The sequence below is a fragment of the Ovis aries genome, chromosome 1 (assembly GCF_016772045.2).
Source record: "Ovis aries strain OAR_USU_Benz2616 breed Rambouillet chromosome 1, ARS-UI_Ramb_v3.0, whole genome shotgun sequence".
In the NCBI taxonomy this organism is placed as follows: domain Eukaryota; kingdom Metazoa; phylum Chordata; class Mammalia; order Artiodactyla; family Bovidae; genus Ovis; species Ovis aries.
Window position 1 is genome coordinate 10,061,742 of NC_056054.1, and position 19,532 is coordinate 10,081,273.

Genomic DNA, 19,532 nt, shown 5'->3' on the forward strand with positions numbered 1-19,532 from the left:
GGAAACTGGATGAACTCAATTATGCCTCTAAAACTCTTAACTGATGAAAACTCTATAAATACTATCTTGGAATTATTTAAAGATAAGTTGTTCACTTTTTCAAAGGACCCAATGAGACCTGAAACATACCTCTTTAAACCAAATATATATAAATGATATATATGTGTGTATATATATACATTATATTTGTGTGTATATATGTATATAAGAATTGCTAATATACTCTTCCTTTACTGCAGTGGCCTAGAACCAAACTCACAGTATTTCTGAAGTATGTCTGTAAAATAAAAACTGAAAAAAATTAGTAACTATTCAAATATATTAGCAACAACAAAATACATTAAAAATAATGAATTAATTAGTCATAACATACTTTTCTCATCACAAATAATCAGAGACCAAGTAATCCACAAACCTAAGGACCACCCCCAGGAGAGACTTGGACATCAGTCTAACAGAGAGTCTACCACCTTGAAGGTTATTTAACTAGTAAAACTCTTTAGCAGGAGACAAAAAAAGATATTTAATGTATATTAGGAGATTCTGCAGAACTACCTGTTTTTCAAGCTGAGTTTCACAATAAAATTTGCCTGTAAGTTTATTCACGTTTTAAGAAACACAATAATAATGCCCGCCATTTATATAAATTAAAAATATTATTACTTACTGAGTGCTCATCATGAGCCAGGGGCCATACTAAGCAATTTTATTTACACTGTACCAAAAAATCCTTCCAATAACACAGTGAGATACTTTAAAAAATTATATTAACAAACTGTAACTTTAATCAACTTAACCAAAAAAAAACAAAAAACAGAAAAGTAGGAGATTTAACTTACTTCATCTGGATCCAAAGTCCAGGCTCCTAACCACTACCCCATACTATCACTGGCACACTGTAAAATCTTTCACTAATAAATTACACAGGGAAGTAAAAAGTAGGAAAACATAAATTGCAAAGTTTCTTTACATAATCTTCTGGGTAAAAGAGGAACACCACTTACACAGTGGACAGAATACAATACCAGTAACAAAATCAGGAATGGGACTGATTTGGGGACTATATATACGCACACACACACATACATACACATATAACATGGATTCTATTCTTGCAAAAATAGTAAGCAGACTGCCAAAAGTGGCTAAGTTCCTAGAAAAAGGATACTTTATGAAGATGAATGTCCATTACCAACTGCTCAGAGGAATTAAACCAAACTCCCTAACTGAAAAAAAAAAATTTAATTATTATTTATACGTTTTTGAAAATAATAACTTCTTTTTTTCAGGACTTCCCTGGCAGTCCAGTTAGTAAGACTCTGTGCTTCCAATGCAGAGGGCACAGGCTCAATCCTTGGTCAGGGAACTAAGATCCCACATGTCACATGGTATAGCCAAAAAATAAATAAAAATAAAATTTCAGTTTATTTCTTAAATAAATAACTTTTAAAGACCCCAATTTATTCAGCAATGATTAAATTGACAAATTAATACATTTAGTAACAAAACTAATTAAAAATTAGCTAAAGTAAAAAAAAAGGCAGTTGGAAAACATAAAAATGCAAAAAAAAAATATCTGAAGCATCCTAATAAAGCAATGTTACCAAAGTAATGACAAATTAATTCCAAAACACACTTAAAATACATACTTTCTAAAATGAAGAAGATATGTTTTATATTTGCTGATTATATCATTTTTTAACTTTTGGTCATAGTCTATCCACAATAATATGGAGTTTTCTTCACTATCAATAGAGCACAAAATTTCAGACTCATAGCAAACCATGAAATTATGTTTGTGAATTCGTGGCCATGAAGGAAACCCTAAAGAATGATCTAGTTCATCTATATTATCTTACTATCAAAATCAACCCTTACAGTTTCAGAATCTACCCCATTTTTCTGGAGGGGAAATCACACACCAGGGTCAACTGGTGGGAAGAGCTTACTCTCTTCTGCACTTCGTCCCTGTGCCGCCATCTGGAAAGGCGCGAGCCTGCAGAGCACACGAGATGGCTATTCGTACCTGCTTATACGCCGTGATACTTGTGGAACTAAACACCTTCTGGGACTGGCAGGGGCCAGAGCTACTGTAGCAGTAGCTCCCACAGTTCTCACAACAGTTCATGCTGAGGTTGTTGGCAGAATGAAATTTTGAAAAACAGGCATCGCTACAAAGACCATGTACCACATTTTGATATTTAACTTCAAATCGAATCTAGGAAAGAAAAACACACACGGACACAAAGTAAGCAGAGCCAGTAAAAAACCTCTGATCTGTGAACAGAATCTCAACAAAGACGAAACAGAACTTACATCAGCATTCTTCTGACACATACTGCACTTAGTTGAAATGCTACTGGTATATATGGTAACAACAGGTTTTTTCTTTAGCTCATAAGAAGAAAGGCATGATTGGCTGCAGAAATCTTTGCTGGGAGAGGAATTTTCAAATGGGGTTGTGATCACATCCTTTGGATTTAAAATGTCTCTAAAAATAAATAACAAAGGCAAAATGAAATGTGTTCTTCCTAATTGTAATCTCTTCCTCTTTGTGAGCTAAAATAACTACATTTACTAAGGGCAGCTATTGTATAAGTAGAAAATGGCTGGCCCTGGGAAAGGCTTCTGGAAAACTGGGCTCGATGATTAGTTCCATTACTTCTCAGCTGAGGGACAATGAGTGAGGCAGCGGGCAATTACTGGCTCAATTTCCTCATGTATAAAATGGAGTTCATAAAACTTAATTTATAGACGTGTTGAGGGAGAATTACATTTAAAAGATATCCAGCCAGATGCTCATGAAAAAAACATTTGAGGCTTCCAGTTCCAACCAAGTTTCATCTACTAGAGCCAAAAAGAACAAGTGTCCATCCCACAACTCCAGACCACAAAACACTCGTCCTCTTATGAGCCAGTAGCTGCCAAGAGTAGAAACATAAATGAAACAATGAATGAAAAAAAATTTTTATTCAAATGTAAGATTTGAGAAACATAAATTATCAAAGATTTGCACTAAAATTTAGCATGATATAGAAAACTTTATCATAACTAAAGAGATCCAAGAAACAAATGACAAACAAAAGGGTTATTAAGGCTTGGTATCAGAGGACAGATGGAAATAAGAATGAGAAAAAAAGAACAGAAATAACTGAGTTCGTCTATGAGACTCCTAGAGTTATTTTGTGAGAGCTCACTGTTACAATAAGCACTGCCAGTAAAAAGAGGCTAAGTTATTGCCGTTCTTCTGACAAGTATAAAAACTGAAGGAAATAGTCATTAATTAGAAGAAACACTAGTGTAGGCCACATAGTAAAGAATAATAATGGCAATAATATTATGTACTATAATAATGTACTGGATAACTACTATGTGCCAGATATTGCTCTCTTTACTCAAATTATCCAATCTAATGATCATAAAAAACTCTATAAGGTAAGTATTATTGGGAGACCAAATCAGAAAGGTTAAATAGCTTGTCATTCAGCTGAGCAGGCAGTGAAGCCAGAATGTAAATCATGGCAGTCTGATTCTATCATCCACAGTTCACCATTCCACTATTCTACCTTCCATCCTGTACTCATCACACTCAACTATTCTATGGTACACTACAAAAGAATTTCAAAGGCGACAGAGCACTACTTTACTTTTCTATAACTCAGCCTTAATAAAAGTGGATATGCTTACTGCACACGAAATATTAATCCTGAAAAGTGATTCTTCTACTAAAATCAAAGCAATTAAGAATTTCATTTAACAATGAAAACCTACAAGTGCCATGTATACATACATATACCAATGAGAATGACTTTTTAATGAAAACCTGTGCACATGAATATAAATGCATTCTGAACCTTACACATCCAAATGTATATGCTACACCTAAACATTTACCTTAGAAAAACTATACCTCTTCCAACATCAACATGGCTCAAACACTTTTTCTAATTTCTCATTTAGTTTATAAGAACTCTAAGTACAACTTTTTAATTTTATCATCAGATACCATGTTTAACAGTATGACTCAGTTTAATTATCTACAACAGTCAGTTGGTAAGACATCAAGTAACTTTTGGCAACTTGCAAAAATCAAACCCCAGCTGAAAGGATAGATTTATCACCTACCTTAGCCTAAAGGAATGTTTCACAGTCTCTGAAGGCAATGCCAAACAAGGAGACAAAAATTTTTCTCAACAACAGTACCGTGGTAAAAAGCCAGTGACAAGAGTGACTACTTTTAAGATAACAATATGTATTTGGATGTATAAGTCATGTTACAGTCTTTCAAATTTTATTAATTTGGGCTTCCTCGGTCCAGTGGTTAAGACTCCACATTTCCACTGCAGGGGGCATGGGTTCAATCCTTGGGTGGAACTAAGACCCCATGTACCACGTGACTTGGTCAAAAAATAAAATAAAGTAAAATTTAATTAATTTCCTCTTGATATTTGATATATTGAAGCTGAACACCTAAAAATAGAAAACTAAATTTGGTTTTCACTGTAGTCATGTATGGATGTGAGAGTTGGACCATAAAGAAGGCTGAGCACCAAAGAATTCATGCTTTCGAATGGTGGTGCAGAAGACTCTTGAGAGTCCCTTGGACTGCAAGATCAAACCAGTCAATCCTAAAGGAAATCAACCCTGAATATTCATTGGAAGGACCACTGCTGAAGCTAAAGCTCCAATACTTTGGCCACCTGATACAAACAGCCAACTCACTGGAAAAGACCCTGATACTTGGAAAGACTGAGGCAGAAAGAAAAGGGGGCAGCAGAGAATGAAATGGTACGGGATGGTTAGATAGCATCACCAACTCAATAGACACGACCTTGAGCAAACTGGGAGACAGAGGAGAGTTTATTCTTCCAGATCAGTTTCATGAGAATGACATAAAAAGTTAAAATAAGGTATTGGGCATTTTGTAACAAAAGTAAATTTGAATATTTAAGTAAAATATTTTAAAATTTCTCTTTCCTTTTAGTTGGGGATTTCCATTTTAATAGGATCTACTTTTAGATACCTAAGGTCAACACAACCAAGCAGAGACAAAACAGAGGTCACAAATTATATGTTAACTATACATAATATCAAATTTATTATTTAAAATAATAAGATCCCACTTATTAAGCATTTGCTGTGTGCTAGGTCCTGTGCTAACACTTTCTCATTAAAACCTGAGGAAGTAGATACTATTTACTAATGAACAAACTGAGGCTGAGAAAAGTTAAATATCTAGCCCAAGGTCATGCAGCTAGTAAGTGATAGAGCTACTAATACAATCAAAGCCAAGCTCGTTTCTTGCCCCACATTAGTGACTACTCCACAACTCACTACATTCCTAGAATTACACTACCACCCAAATAGGCAAAACACGCCAAATTCTTTAAACTTACTAAGTTTATGATTATTATTAATTTTATTATTTTTTATTTTTCTGGCCACACCATGCCCACCACGCCCATCTTACCCAGTTCCCCAACCAGGGACCAAACACATGCCCCCTGCACTGGAAGTGCAGAGTCCTAACCACTGGACCACCAAGTAATTCCCAAGAAAGACGTTTATAGGGCTCTGTTGCTACTTCTTCCTTTCTCTTCATCTACGCGTTACTATAAGGCAACAGTGATCTTCAAAAAGAGTCACAAGGACTTCTCAGGAATAAATGCATGGTTTTTGTGGCCAATTACCTTCTATAGAATTAAATAACTTTCATACACTATTATAAGGGTGATATTATTTCATTCTATACTTCAGTAACTTTCAAGATAACAAATAATTTTGAATGGTTGTCTACAATTACAACAGACATACAATACGTGCGTGGTCCTGCAATTTCTCACTCCTTTCTAGTAAAATTTAAATTGAAAGACATAGGAAAACTGGTTTAGGCAATCCTTTTTTACATCAAGTCACTAATTTAACTTTATAAACTTTAGAATTTGCAAATTTCTCAATTAGCTAAAAAATATTTCCAAAGAAATGTGCCAAAGAGATTTAAAGTAACAATAGTATGTTTGAACTAAATACACTAAAAAAATAAAAAGATGTAATTAAGAATCTCATACTTTGAGCAGTTTGCACAGGTTTTCTTGGGAGGAGGTAGTAGGCAGACAGATGAAGACTGTCCAATGATGCACCTTGTGGAGCAAAAGAGCTGAGTAGATCCTGTCTTATGAAATGCAGTTTGACCCTTATAGAGCATCTTTTTACAACCAGAGCAAAAAACCTGAAGAGCTACAGCTGGAACTGGAGGAAGCGATACATTTGGGCCAGATGATGCAAGAGAAAGCTGAAAGCCTGGGGTCAACTGTTGGGCTATAAAAACAAAATAAGAAAAAGAAACAAACAGAAAAAAAAAGTTTTCATATCAACATGAACATATATACATTCTCTATATTTTAGGACAAATTCCCTCAGTCTGGAAATGCAATACTGAGACAAGGAACCACTCCAGAACAGGTGATTTCCAATTTATTTAACCATGACACACAGAAAAAACCACACTTCACATCACAACCCAGGAGGCACATACGCAGATTTGTATGTCTGTGAACAGGCATACAAAATTAAATAGCTGAAACAACAGTTTTATGAAGTAATATGTTTCCTTACTATATGCATCACACTCTGATATACAGTTGATCCATGAACAACTCAGGGGCTGGGGTGCCAACCCCCTGCAGTGGAAAATCTGTGTCCTGCTATCTCTGCCTCAAAAACAAAAGAACAGACAAATGACCCATCCAAGGGCAGGCAGATGAAACTGTGGATAGAATCAGGACTCAAACTCTTAATTCCTCTGATTTCACATACTGCTATTTCCAACTGAACATAAAAATTTCCCCATACTTAGTTTACAGATCTATAAAAAGAAAATACTGGTACTATATTTATTGAAAAAAATCACCCAAATAAGTTGACCTGCACCTATTCAAATCCATGTGTTCAAGGATCAACTGTAATTATATCCCACTTTTTAAAATTGTGGTCAAGACCAGCCAGCCAGCCTGAAAAGCACTGCTTTGTCTAAAGGAAGAAAACAGACTTACATGAGGAGGTACTTTCCATCCATTCTACTAGTCAGAATATAACAGAATCGGATCGTAACTAACTTACAGTTCTGCTTCTTACCAAGAGGACTGTCACTGACTGAAAACACAGCACTAATTTTCAGTTCACTTTCCTGAGCTTTTGGCTTTGAAGCATGTATATATTCCTTAAAGAAAAAGAAGAGACAGAGAAACAATATAGTGTTAGTACCTGAGTAAACTAGAAATTCAAACAAAAAAAATAACTGTCATATTTATTTCTTCTACCTTATAATCCTAGTCACCTTCACAAATACCTCAAAAGTCAAAATTTACGAGTTATTAGACTGATTTAATCTTTACAAAAAAAGATTCTGTAACTGGATTCTACAGTTACAGAATCTTTTATGATACTTATGTTTACTTACCACATGTAATCTTGGGAGGGAGGGGACATACATATACCTGTGGCTGATTCATGTTGCTATATGGCAGAAACCAACAAAATATTCTAAGTCAATTGTCCTCCAATTTAAAAAAATGTGTTTAATGTAATCTCGCTATACACAGCTATTTCAATGCTGAGCACTACTTTTTTTTAGGCTGCATTTATAAGGGAGCAATAAATGAAATTAAATCTGAGTGATTTAGAGTTTGGATCAAATTAGTAATTTTATCCAAAAGATTTGCAAGCTGTCGTATCTGTTAATGGCAGAAAAGATATGTGTTTCAATGCAATCTGCTCATTATATGCAAAATCATCACAGCCTAAATCAGATTTATCTTTAATATATTCTTCAAAATGCTTTAAAATAATATATATAATCATGGAAAAAAATTTAAATACACAAATCTCCCTTTAAAAAGACTAACCTTTATTCTGAGATATGAACTATCCTACCTTTGGGGGGAGGGAACGGATGTTAAAATAGCCTTACATATTTCAAAATAAAAAGCTTTTTTAAAAATAGTCTTGCTTTTTTGAAACAATGGTGACAATTAGTAACTATATTTTTAATCTCCCTGTACTTAGCAAAATAACTGATATATCAGTTTCCAAAGTTACTCCAGCATTTCTCTGGAATATTAAATGCCAAAGATTAAAAACCACTGCATCAATTACCACTTTCCATGGCACCAAACAAGCTACTGCCTTTAACGTAAGACCTACTGAACCTTCTCTATGGATGAGAAAAGTGAGCTTTAGAGACGTTCATCAACTTGCACAAGGTCACAAAAATACCAAGCGCACAAATGGGAATCAAACCTAGGTCTGTTTCAAAACCCATGCTCTCTCCCTTATAAATGCACAAATACAATATAACATAATTACAACAATGAATTCAAACCCTGGCCCCCAAGTCAAGTTCCCCTGGTATAGGCTCTCCCATCTCCTTTCACTCACAGCACTTGTCATAATACATCGCTTCACATTTATTTGGGTGATAATCTGTTTGATGTCTAACATCCCTCTTCCTCCCACACCAGACTGAAAGGACCATGTCCACTATAGGCAGGGATCCCGTCTGTTTTTCCACTTCTGTACATTCAACACCCAGCACAGTCAACATAACACAACGGAGAAGACTATGGGCTCTGAGAGCAGACAGAAACAAGTGTAACCCTGGTTCTTTTTTTGCAGTGGGGTGGCCAGGCACCAACACAACTTGAAAGTTTTTATTGTATAGGACAGTGGTTACAGAACACAAAGATTCGGGAAAACCCACTGCCTGGGCCCAACAAAAGCATTTGCCTTCTCGGTTCACAGTTCTCTGGGCCGCACGGGGACAGCTTCTTCCTACATGGCTCTAGTAGAAGGTCCGTGACAGTAATCAATACAAGAAGAGCCACATCTGAGTCCAGCTGTAGGCGGGTGGGTAGTTAAAGTGGGCCAGCCTCATTTCAATTGCTTGAGTGTGACCCTGAAGACACAGATATGGATGGCTGAGTTGTTGCAGATCTGGAGCAGCGGCTCTCCTGTATCCATCCCTGGTTCCCACTCATCCACAAGCTCCACGGCAGAGGTACCGGCAGTCTTATGCAAAGCCCTGAAGCTGCTAGCCTGCAGCTGTAGGGCAATGTGAATGACACCAATGATAGGCAGGCCCAAGTGGTGGATGAAGATCTCAGTGCAGGCATTCTGACTCCCAGCCCTTCGGCCTAGCAAGTTTCCGGCAGCAGGCCAGCTGGACCATAAGGCCAGTCTTCTTGTGGACATAAATGTCACTGGGCCTCCAGGGCAGGCAGTGGGGAAGCCGCTCCCACAGGGTGTACTCCACTGGGTCAGGCTCAGCCTTGACCACCCCAACAGGCTCTCGATTTTCAGCCACGCTGTGTGTCTCTCTCCAGTCCACAGTGCCCTCCATGTGCTCGTGGCCCACTCCCCACTCAAGCAATCGGCTGATACAAGACGCTGTCCACAACCCCCAGGCTCTGAGAAGGGAGAGAAAGAAAGGGTGCACCGCAGGAATGACAGGACACTAGCAATCCCAGTGTCAGGAATAAGTCATTTGATCTTTTTCAGTTCCAATTTCCTTATCTAAAAAGACAGTATTACCTAACCCACTGGACTGAATTTATGGGACATATGATTTAAAACAAATAAAGTACATAGCATGATCCCTTACAATTAGCCAAAAGTTAAATATGACTCATGAACAAAATGCTACCTCTTATTATTATTTTCATAATTATAACACTGAATAAACATTTGTTGAATGAATGAATCCAAATTCATTCAATTCAAAGTGTGTGTGCGTGCTCAGTAACTCAGTCGTGTCCAACTCTTTGCAACCCCATAGGCTGTAGCCACCAGGCTCCTCTGTCCACGGAATTTTCCAGGCAAGAATACTGGAGTGTGTTGCCATTTTGTCCTCTAGGGGATATTCCCAACCGAGGGACTGAACCCACATCTCCGTGATCTCCTGCACTGGCAGGTGGAGTCTTTTACCACTGAACCACCTGGACATTCAAAGTGGACATTCTTAAACAGTATACTTAAATAACAATATTCACTTATTGGCACTTGTAAAAAAGAAGTTAAAAGTACATACATAGACTGCCTTCAACTTAAAAAAAACCCACTTAAGACTCAATAAAAGATTGTCCATCATCAACTCAATCTCTTAATATTTTTCTAATATGCCTGCTACATTTCCCTAGTCAATCTGTCTTACTTCACAAAGTAACTGTTCCACACCTCCATCACTCCTAAGTCCAAACCCCATATATTTCTGACTCAGTAATGTTTCTGTTTCACCAAGAAAATAGAAGCAGTTAAGTAAGAATTCCCTCAGCATCCTGACTGCCTCTTCCACCATGCCTACACATGGACTGGCAAACTGTCCTTGAACCTTACAGGAAAAGGCAACCTTCTCAGCCATAGCTGAAACAATGCCTGTTTTCGGGGTCCCTTTCCCTCCCCCTTTTTACAGCACTTCATACTTTCTTTGTGTATCCTAAGCCTCTCTCCACCTTGTCAAGGAAAGCAGCATGAACTGTAAAGAGGCAAAAAGGTAGTCTATATGGGTTCTTAGGACTGCAATTCAGGGGTCACAGATTCTGGAGGAACCCAGAATAGTGTCCCAGTGGAGGAGAATGCATAGGAGATTTCACGGGGAAAAGGAGGAAGTTCAAGCAGGCTTACACAAGCTGTTGACTAAGAATTTGGACTGGAGGATAAATCTGTTCTGTACATTCAGTTGGGTTATCGAGCACACCTCATCTGTTACTAGAGAAAGGTATGGTTTCCTTAGTCCAGAAGTAGTCCAGTTCTTAGCACTGTTCTTTCCTTTCGGCAACTCAGCAACTATTCAGCAATTCTGCGTTACAGAGTTCACCCAGAGCTCAGCGTGGGTTCCAAACAGGATGACCCTCAAGGGGTCTCAGCCATTCCTGCCTTTGTTCCTTTCACAGCTTCCATGTTGGTCCCTTCCTTTTAGCTTATAAGGAACCTATCCCATAGGGAACTACTGCCCTCTCTGCTCTCTCCCTTCACAACCAAACTTAACAGGAAAAGTATTCCATGCTTTCTCTACTTTTTCACTGTGATTCCCTCCTGAACACAATGCAATCAAGCTGTTGCTTCAACTGAAAGATAACCAATTATCTCAAATTGCATAATTCAATAAACAATTTTAGGTTTTATCTTTCTCGGTCTCTCAAAAACATGTGACATCACCAATAATTCTATTGGTTGTCTTCTGATTATATTATTTCAATTCATCATTACTATTTCTTAGCATCCTTCATTAATCTTATACTCACCCCAAGTAAATGGTGGGCTCCCCAGGTGGTTCAGTGGTAGAGAATCTGCCTGCCAATGCAGGAGACACAGGTTCAATCCCGAGGTCAGGAAGATCCTCTGGAGAAGGAAATGGCAACCCACTCCAGTATTTTTGCTTGGGAAATCCCATGGACACAGAAGTTTGGTGGGCTACAGTCCATGGGGTCACGAAAGAGTTGGACACAACTTAGCAACTAAGCAACAACAAAGTCAATGGTTCCAAATTCAGTGGCATCGGAAACCCTTAAGGTCTTGTTAAGACATAGATTTTTGGGTTTCAGCCTCAAAATTTCTTATTCAGCAGGTCTGGAGCATGAACTAAGAACATACATTTCTAATAGGTTCCCAGGTAATAACAAGGCTGCTGCTTGGGAGATTACTTGAAGCCATTTTGAAGCATTAAATTAATCCAGTTCCTAGCGCTCTATCCTGAGCTCTACTCTTTTCTCTATTTTTGTTCCCTGAACAACGTCATCCACTTTCATGACTTCAACCATCACCTTATATAGGGTGACCAAATATAAATATAGCAAATAAAAATATAAAACAACCACTTAATTTTAAGTTTCAAATAAACAACAGATAATTTTTTAGTATAAGTCCCAAATACTGCATGCAACATGCATGCTAAGTCACTTCAGTCATGTCCAACTCTTTGCAACCCTATGGACTATGGCCCACCAGGCTCTGTCCATGGGGTTTTCCAGGCAAGAATACTGGAGTGGGTTGCCATGCCCTTCTCCAGGGGATCTTCCCAACCCAGGGACCAAACCTACATCTCTTACATCTATGTATATTGGCAAGCAGGTTCTTTACCACTAGCTCCACCAATACTTACCTGAAAAAAATATTCACTGTTCATTTGACAGGCAAATGTAACTGAACATTCTGTTTTTAACTGGCAACACAATACCTACATACAGATAACTCTCTAATCTCTAAATACCTCTCTCTAATCTCTAAATATGTGCAAGTGCCTCCGAGGGCAAAATTATCACTTGAATGCCCCCATGAGCCCCTTGAACACAACAGATCTCCAACTACACTCATTACTTCCTCTTAAATTCTGCTCCTAGCCCCTCAGTAAATAGTATCATCACAAACTGAACTTACTGAAGCCCAGAAACCTCTGAGTTTTCCTGGATCCTCCTTGACCCTCATACCTCATATACTATCTCTAAGTCGGATCTGCTGCTGCTAAGTCACTTCAGTCGTGTCTGACTCTGTGCAACCCCACAGACATCAGCCTACCAGGCTCCCCCGTCCCTGGGATTCTCCAGGCAAGAACACTGGAGCGGGTTTCCATTTCCTTCTCCAATGCATGAAAGTGAAAAGTGAAAGTGGAGTTGCTCAGTCGTGTCCGACTCTTCACGACCCCATGGACTGCAGCCCACCAGGCTCCTCTGCCCATGGGATTTTCCAGGCAAGAGTACTGGAGTGGGGTGCCGTTGCCTTCTCCGCTAAGTCGGATCAATTCTATCTAAATATCTAAAATTTATTCTCTTCTCCCACTTTACTGTTGAAATATCCAACCACTGAATATATCACATTCTCTCACCCCTCAATGAGTTGGCACATGCTCTCTTCTCTGTCTGAAGGTTCTAATCAACTGCTATAAGTCAAGCACTACCCACCCTGTGAAACCCTCCTCTTCTCCCTAGACAGACATAAGGTATCCTTTCCCTATGCTCCCTATGCATCTTACACAATCTTTTAAATTATGGTAATTATATCAGTTCTGATTCTATATCTGTACAGATTATCTGCACAGATTCTGTATCTGTACAGAGGGAGCACAAAGCAACAGAAAGAATACATGTTTGAAGTCAGTCCAAGCTAAGTTCCTACTCTAACTCTGATGCGTCCTTTGAGTTTGGTTAAGTTACCTAGCCTGTCCTTCCTTCAGTTCCCTCCTTTTTAAAACGGGGTGAGGATACTTTCCTCCTATGTTTGTAGAGTTTAAATGAGACTGGGCAAGACACAGTGAGCATACCTTTTGGCAGGGCACAGTCACCCACAAATAGCTACTTCTCCCATTTCCATACCGTTACTCCCCCTCATGCCATCAATTCACTTGAGAGCAGAGGCCCTGTCTTTTCATCTCTGTAGCGCCTCTGAAAACAAAGTGACTAACACAGCTTAGCATCCTGGTTAAGGGTTTGGGCTCTTAAACCAGACCACTTGGGTTCAAATGCTAGCTCATCGATTTACTAGGTTGTGTTACGTTTTATCTGTGTCTCTGTTTCCCTGTGTGTGAAATGGGAATAATAACATACATAACTCACAGGATTTGTGAGTGTCATGTATAAACTGCTTACAACAGTGTTCAACAAGTGCTATAGGTCATATATGCAGGAATAAAAGCTCAGTGAATAACTGAGTGACAATTCATATAGCTTTAGTAGCCAGGCTTCAGCAATATGTGAACCGTGAACTTCCTGATGTTCAAGCTGGTTTTAGAAAAGGCACAGGAACCAGAGATCAAATTGCCAACATCCGCTAGATCATCGAAAAAGCAAGAGAGTTCCAGAAAACATCTATTTCTGCTTTATTGACTATGCCAAAGCCTTTGACTGTGTGGATCACAATCAAACTGTGGAAAATTCTTCAAGAGATGGGAATACCAGACCACCTAACCTGCCTCTTGAGAAATCTGTATGCAGGTCAGGAAGCAACAGTTAGAACTGGACATGGAACAACAGACTGGTTCCAAATAGGAAAAGGAGTACGTCAAGGCTGTATATTGTCACCCTGCTTATTTAACTTCTATGCAGAGGACATCATGAGAAATGCTGGGCTGGAAGAAGCACAAGCTGGAATCAAGATTGCCGGGAGAAATATCAATAACCTCAGATATGCAGATGACACCACTTTTATGGCAGAAAGTGAAGAGGAGCTAAAAGCCTCTTGATGAAAGTGAAAGAGGAGAGTGAAAAAGTTGGCTTAAAGCTCAACATTCAGAAAACGAAGATCATGGCATCTGGTCCCATCACTTCATGGGAAATAGAGGGGGAAACAGTAGAAACAGCGTCAGACTTTATATTTTGGGGGGGCTCCAAAATCACTGCAGATGGTGATTGCAGCCATGAAATTAAAAGACTTTTACTCCTTGGAAGAAAAGTTATGACCAACCTAGATAGCATATTCAAAAGCAGAGACATTACTTTGCCGACTAAGGTCCATCTAGTCAAGGCTATGGTTTTTCCAGTAGTCATGTATGGATGTGAAAGTTGGACTGTGAAGAAGGCTGAGCACCGAAGAATTGATGCTTTTGAACTGTGGTGTTGGAGAAGACTCTTGAGAGTCCCTTGGACTGCAAGGAGATCCAACCAGTCCATTCTGAAGGAGATCAGCCCTGGGATTTCTTTGGAAGGAATGATGCTAAAGCTGAAACTCCAGTACTTTGGCCACCTCATGCGAAGAGTTGACTCATTGGAAAAGACTCTGATGCTGGGAGTGATTGGGGGCAGGAGGAGGAGGGGACGACCGAGGATGAGATGGCTGGATGGCATCATGGACTCGATGGATGTGAGTCTGACTGAACTCCGGGAGTTGGTAATGGACAGGGAGGCCTGGCGTGCTGCGATTCATGGGGTCGCAAAGAGTCAGACACGACTGAGCGACTGAACTTGCACTTGACTTAGTATCCAGAGCAGACCCCTAGTACATGAGAAAACAGTCAACTTTTTCAACTTCTTCTCTACTATTTTCCAATATTCAAATATTTCCAGTATGCAAACATGAAAAGGAGCACACACTATTTGTTCAATCGGCTTTTCCATCATAGCCAACACCCAATCATGAAAAATTATAGCCCATTCACCTTCAAGCATTAATATAAACCAAAGAGAACTGAAGAAGCCCCCATCCACTTAAATTTACATTGCAAGCTGTCAGTGGGATTTTCTTTACCACAATTTTTACATTCAGGAAGAATACTCAATTAATTCATAGTTCAATATTTCTTAAATTTTTAGACTACAGGCAAAGTACAATGAAAGAAATATTGGATCCGGAATCTTTAAAGACTGGTTTCGTATGCCAGCTTTGCCATGAGATCTTGACGAAGTCGCTTACTCCTCCATGCTCAGTTTCCTCATCTGTGAAACACAGGCTCTTTTATTTTAATTACTGAGCATATGCAGTCATTGTGCAGGCAACTGAGGTCACATAAGACCAGACTCTGAAAACAAAATTCACTGACCTGTAGATGCCATAACAAAAGTGAAAGCACTACACACAATTTAAAGAAAAATAGAGAGTGGCTAATTCTAAGTGACAAGACAGTTAAACCATATCTTAAAAGAGGAGAAACTTTCTGCCAAGCTACCTAGTTTAGGATACAAAGGCAGAAGAAATGGCATGTGCAAAGGCAAGGAAACAAAAATTAACATAATATAACTTTTTGTGAAATGCAAATAGTTTGCAGGATCATAGATTAGAAAAGGTGGGGAAGATAGCGAAGAGGGAAACAAAGGTCTAAATATGGATAGTTTGGATAGAACACGAAAAAGTTTGTTTTATCCCACAGGAGGAGACAAGGTCTTTAAAGAGAACAATGTCATCAAATTTGTAAAGAGTACCTTAGAGCTCTTTCCCTGTCACTGTGGAGTCACGGGAGGCAGAGGTTTAGGTGCATTCAAAATTCGGCTCCAACCACCGCCATGGCACCGTGGCTATAGCCCACCGCACCGTGGTGGAGGAAGGCATTTCTGCTGGAGGTGTAATGGACATGAATGCTGCTTTACAAGAGGTGCTAAAGACTACCCTAACCCAGGATAGCCTAGCAAGGGGAATTTCAAAGCTACCAAACCCCATCTTTTTGTGTTTGCATCTAATTCTGATGAGCTTATCTCAAGTTGGTGAAGGCCCTTGTGATGAATGACAAATCAACCTAATTAAGGACAATGATAACAAAAAAACCAGAAGAAAGGGCAGGCCTCTGTAAAACTGACAAGAGAGGGGAAAAACCCTGTAAAACAGATAGTTGCAGTTGTGCGGTGGTTATGGACTATAGCAGAGAGTCTCAAGCAAAGGATGTCATTGAGGGGTACTTCTAATATTAATAGAAGAAATGATTTAATTAAAAACTTGGCTCTTGTTACTCAAAAAAAGAGAGAGAGAGAGTACCATGGTATCACTGTATAGGATTTTCATGAATGTGACTGAAGAGATAATGTTTAATAGGAAACTCAATGTTATAAAAGTCCAGATGAGAAATAATGAAACAGAGAGGAAAAGGAAGAGTGAAAAACTCTTAAAAGGTAGAATCCACAAAACTGGGCAAACAAATGGTTACTTTTGGCAAAGGAAGAATTACTATCTGGAGGGAAAATAAGTGTCCCAGATACCACCATCCCCTACCCCACATCCTGCAGAAACTCCCTCAGAACCCTTCGCAGCACACGCCTTTAGGAAGGTGTGGAGGTGATGAACAGACAAATTATTTGACATCCCTGTCCTGGAATGATACTGCCTTTGAGATAATACGAGAAATAAAATATTATCATTATTATTTATATTTTCAGTATTATTGGTTTGCTTCTGCAATAAAGCCAGTAACTGGAGTATACGGCAAAGGAATTGTCCAAGACGAACAAAAAAATCACTTTTTGCAAAAACAACTAGCTGGTCTCTCCACATCGCTCTCCACAGATTTCTAATCTGGGTCCCTAAAAGGCAGCCATACGATCTTTCCAAACATGTTTATCTTATTCTACCAAGTAATACCCTACAATGGCTTCACAAAGTTCTCATGATAAGACCAACATAAAACCAAAATTTGTAACAAAGTCCTGCATAATCTGGCCTCAAATTACTTACAGTGCCTCAACCTAGAAGCAAGATAGCACAGGCTCTCAAGTCTGACACCTGGATCTGAATTCAGTTTTTGCCATTTAGGAGCTACGATCTGTGGTAAACTGCTGTGTACTTTGGTTTCCTCACCTCAAAAATGAGGATGATGATAAGGCTGTAAGAGTGGTGCTCATCACAGTCTAAGCACATGCAAGTTTTAACAAGTCAGTATTTCTAATGTCATGTTATGATGTACTCTACATATTGATATATCAATACCACTGTCAGTACTGTCATTATGATCACCATTATCATCGTCACCACCATTTTCAGTTTTTATGTTCTAGGCCCACTGGTCTCGCAGTTCTTCAAAAGAACAATGCATCTTTCCAGATCAGAGCTTTCCTATATGCAGATCACTCTGTCTGGAACACTATCCTCCATGCCTCTGCCTAGTCAATTCATTCTGCAAAATTCAGCTTACAAATCCTCCAAGCCCGCACCCGCCAATCAAAACTAGGCCAGATTTCCCATTTTAGGCCTTTTTTCCACAGCATTTGTCATAGTTTGTAATTATATGTATTTATACAATGTGATCAATTACTTGTGTAATGTCCATTTCCTCTACTAACCTGCAAGTTCTATGAGGGAAGAGATTAAACTGACCTTGCTCACTGCTGGATTTCCAAAGCCTGGCATAGAGTAGACCACAAATACTTACAGAATAAAAGAAAACTACTATCAGATACATGAGAACTCTTTGTAAAGGTACCAAATAATGGGAAAAGGGTAATACACATTAGTTTCCTCTCACAAAAAGAAAGAGTTATCAAGATCTTTTTTCATTCAAGGAACATAAGAGGTAATTTACCCATCTAACGGGGGGAAAATCAATTTGGGTTACAAGTCAGAAACTTTACTAAAAATTTGAATTCAACAGATACAAGAAAAGAAATTAAAAAACAATTTTTTTAATTAAAGCGGAAATGCTTACTTGAGCATTGTCAGGTTCTTCTTTCATTTTGTCCAGAAGGGCTTGCTGTGGTGCCAGTGCTTTGCCACATTCACCATCCAAAGGTTCTTTCATCCTAATTTTTTACGTAAAGGGATTCCTCAGTCTAAATAGATTTCTTCTTGGTGGTAGACAGCTGGATTCCTAAAACACAACATAAAAGATTGATAGTCAAGCTTCTTTTTTTTTCTTTTTTTCCTCCTTCATGTGTATCTGTATCAAAAGCTCTGTGTTGAGCACAAGATTTTAGGGCTAAGCATTTGAAAAAACAACTCTTCTGAGGCCATGACTATACTTCCTGACTTCTGTTCCTTCAGTAGCTGCCTTCACACTCAAAAAAAAAAAAGTCTTAGAACAATAGTTCCCACTTCCCTGATATCTTTAAAGACAAACACTCTTGATTTTTTGTACGTTGAAAGTTACTGCGGGATTGAGCCTTGAAGACCAAGACGGGAGAGGAAATTACCAAACTCTTGGAAGAAAGGACCTAGAAATACAGTTTCTGAGACCATGAGAATTAGTACTTGAAGCACACCTCGAGCTTATATGTCTCAAAGTGGGGCACACCAAGCTCCCCAGCCCCACCTCTAACTCAGCCTTCACTGGAAGTCTCCATAGGGGCCCCATCTTTGGCCTTACGACAAGCTCTAAGCTCAAGATGCCACCAAATGAACTGGTATGCCCTTAAAGTGGTCCACCTGCACCTTTCAGGGTCTCATGGGGTCCATGCCCAGGAAGGAGCCCCTCTGAGCCCCACTGCCCAATCGCCTTCTTGTAAACAAGATTAGTCATTCAGACTTCCCTTCCCCTAGGAGACAACATATTAAATTGGACGTAGTACACCTAAAGCAAACGAAAACCCTGCCAAGTTGTCTTGATCCAGTCAAGCCAGGCATGGAAATGGTCAATGCCAGGCTTAAAAGCCAGTGCGAGAGATGAGAACTTATATGCCCACTTGCCACAGTTGTTAATCTATGAGCGCTCATGTCTTATTCGCTTCCCAAATCTTGTCCCCCACCAGTAAGTCCCACGCCTGTCAGTGGGTACAAACACGGCAACGCTGCATCTGATAGAGGTAACGCGACCCGCATATGCGTGTCAGCCCATCTCTGCGGCGAAAACCCCAACGTTTCAGCTACCCAGCTAAACTGCGCTGCTTCCGCCCTGCGCCCGCCTCATCACGTGGCGCGGCCACCGCCCCGCCCCATACGGCCCCTCCCGCTCCAATCGACCGCGCTCACCGTCTGCTGCCCTCGTCGCTCCTGGGAAGCCGTCGTCGCTCCGGGAAGCGGGGATAGAACCTGGGGACCCCACGCCGGGACAATGAATACGTTCTCTTACTGAAATTTTTCTCAACGGTCCATCGCAACGCAACAACCATACAACTGCGCGTGCGCAGCCCCGGTTG

General features: G+C 39.4%; 1 protein-coding gene and 1 pseudogene across 12 annotated transcripts in view; both read right to left on the reverse strand.

Moving 5' to 3' along the window:
- ZMYM6 (zinc finger MYM-type containing 6) overlaps positions 1 to 19,511 on the reverse strand; it is a 46,308-nt gene extending 26,797 nt beyond the window's left edge. Inside the window, exons 1-6 of one of the 12 annotated variants that reach the window (XM_012189978.3) lie at positions 19,366 to 19,511; positions 18,107 to 18,268; positions 7,135 to 7,219; positions 6,069 to 6,318; positions 2,317 to 2,491; positions 2,027 to 2,218 (exon numbers count right to left, since the gene is read on the reverse strand). In XM_012189978.3, the coding sequence (XP_012045368.2) occupies positions 2,027 to 2,218; positions 2,317 to 2,491; positions 6,069 to 6,318; positions 7,135 to 7,219; positions 18,107 to 18,199 (795 nt within the window). In that variant the 5' untranslated portion in view covers positions 18,200 to 18,268; positions 19,366 to 19,511. Of the gene's footprint in view, positions 1 to 2,026; positions 2,219 to 2,316; positions 2,492 to 6,068; positions 6,319 to 7,134; positions 7,220 to 11,297; positions 11,395 to 15,899; positions 16,032 to 18,106; positions 18,269 to 19,079; positions 19,309 to 19,365 lie in introns of those variants that run through there. The other 11 variants (XM_012190033.5, XM_012190083.5, XM_042245172.2 and 8 more) reach the window with 11 other exon arrangements.
- LOC132659943 (ribonuclease P protein subunit p20-like) lies at positions 7,555 to 18,199 on the reverse strand (annotated as a pseudogene).
- Positions 19,512 to 19,532: the final 21 nt, after the last annotated feature.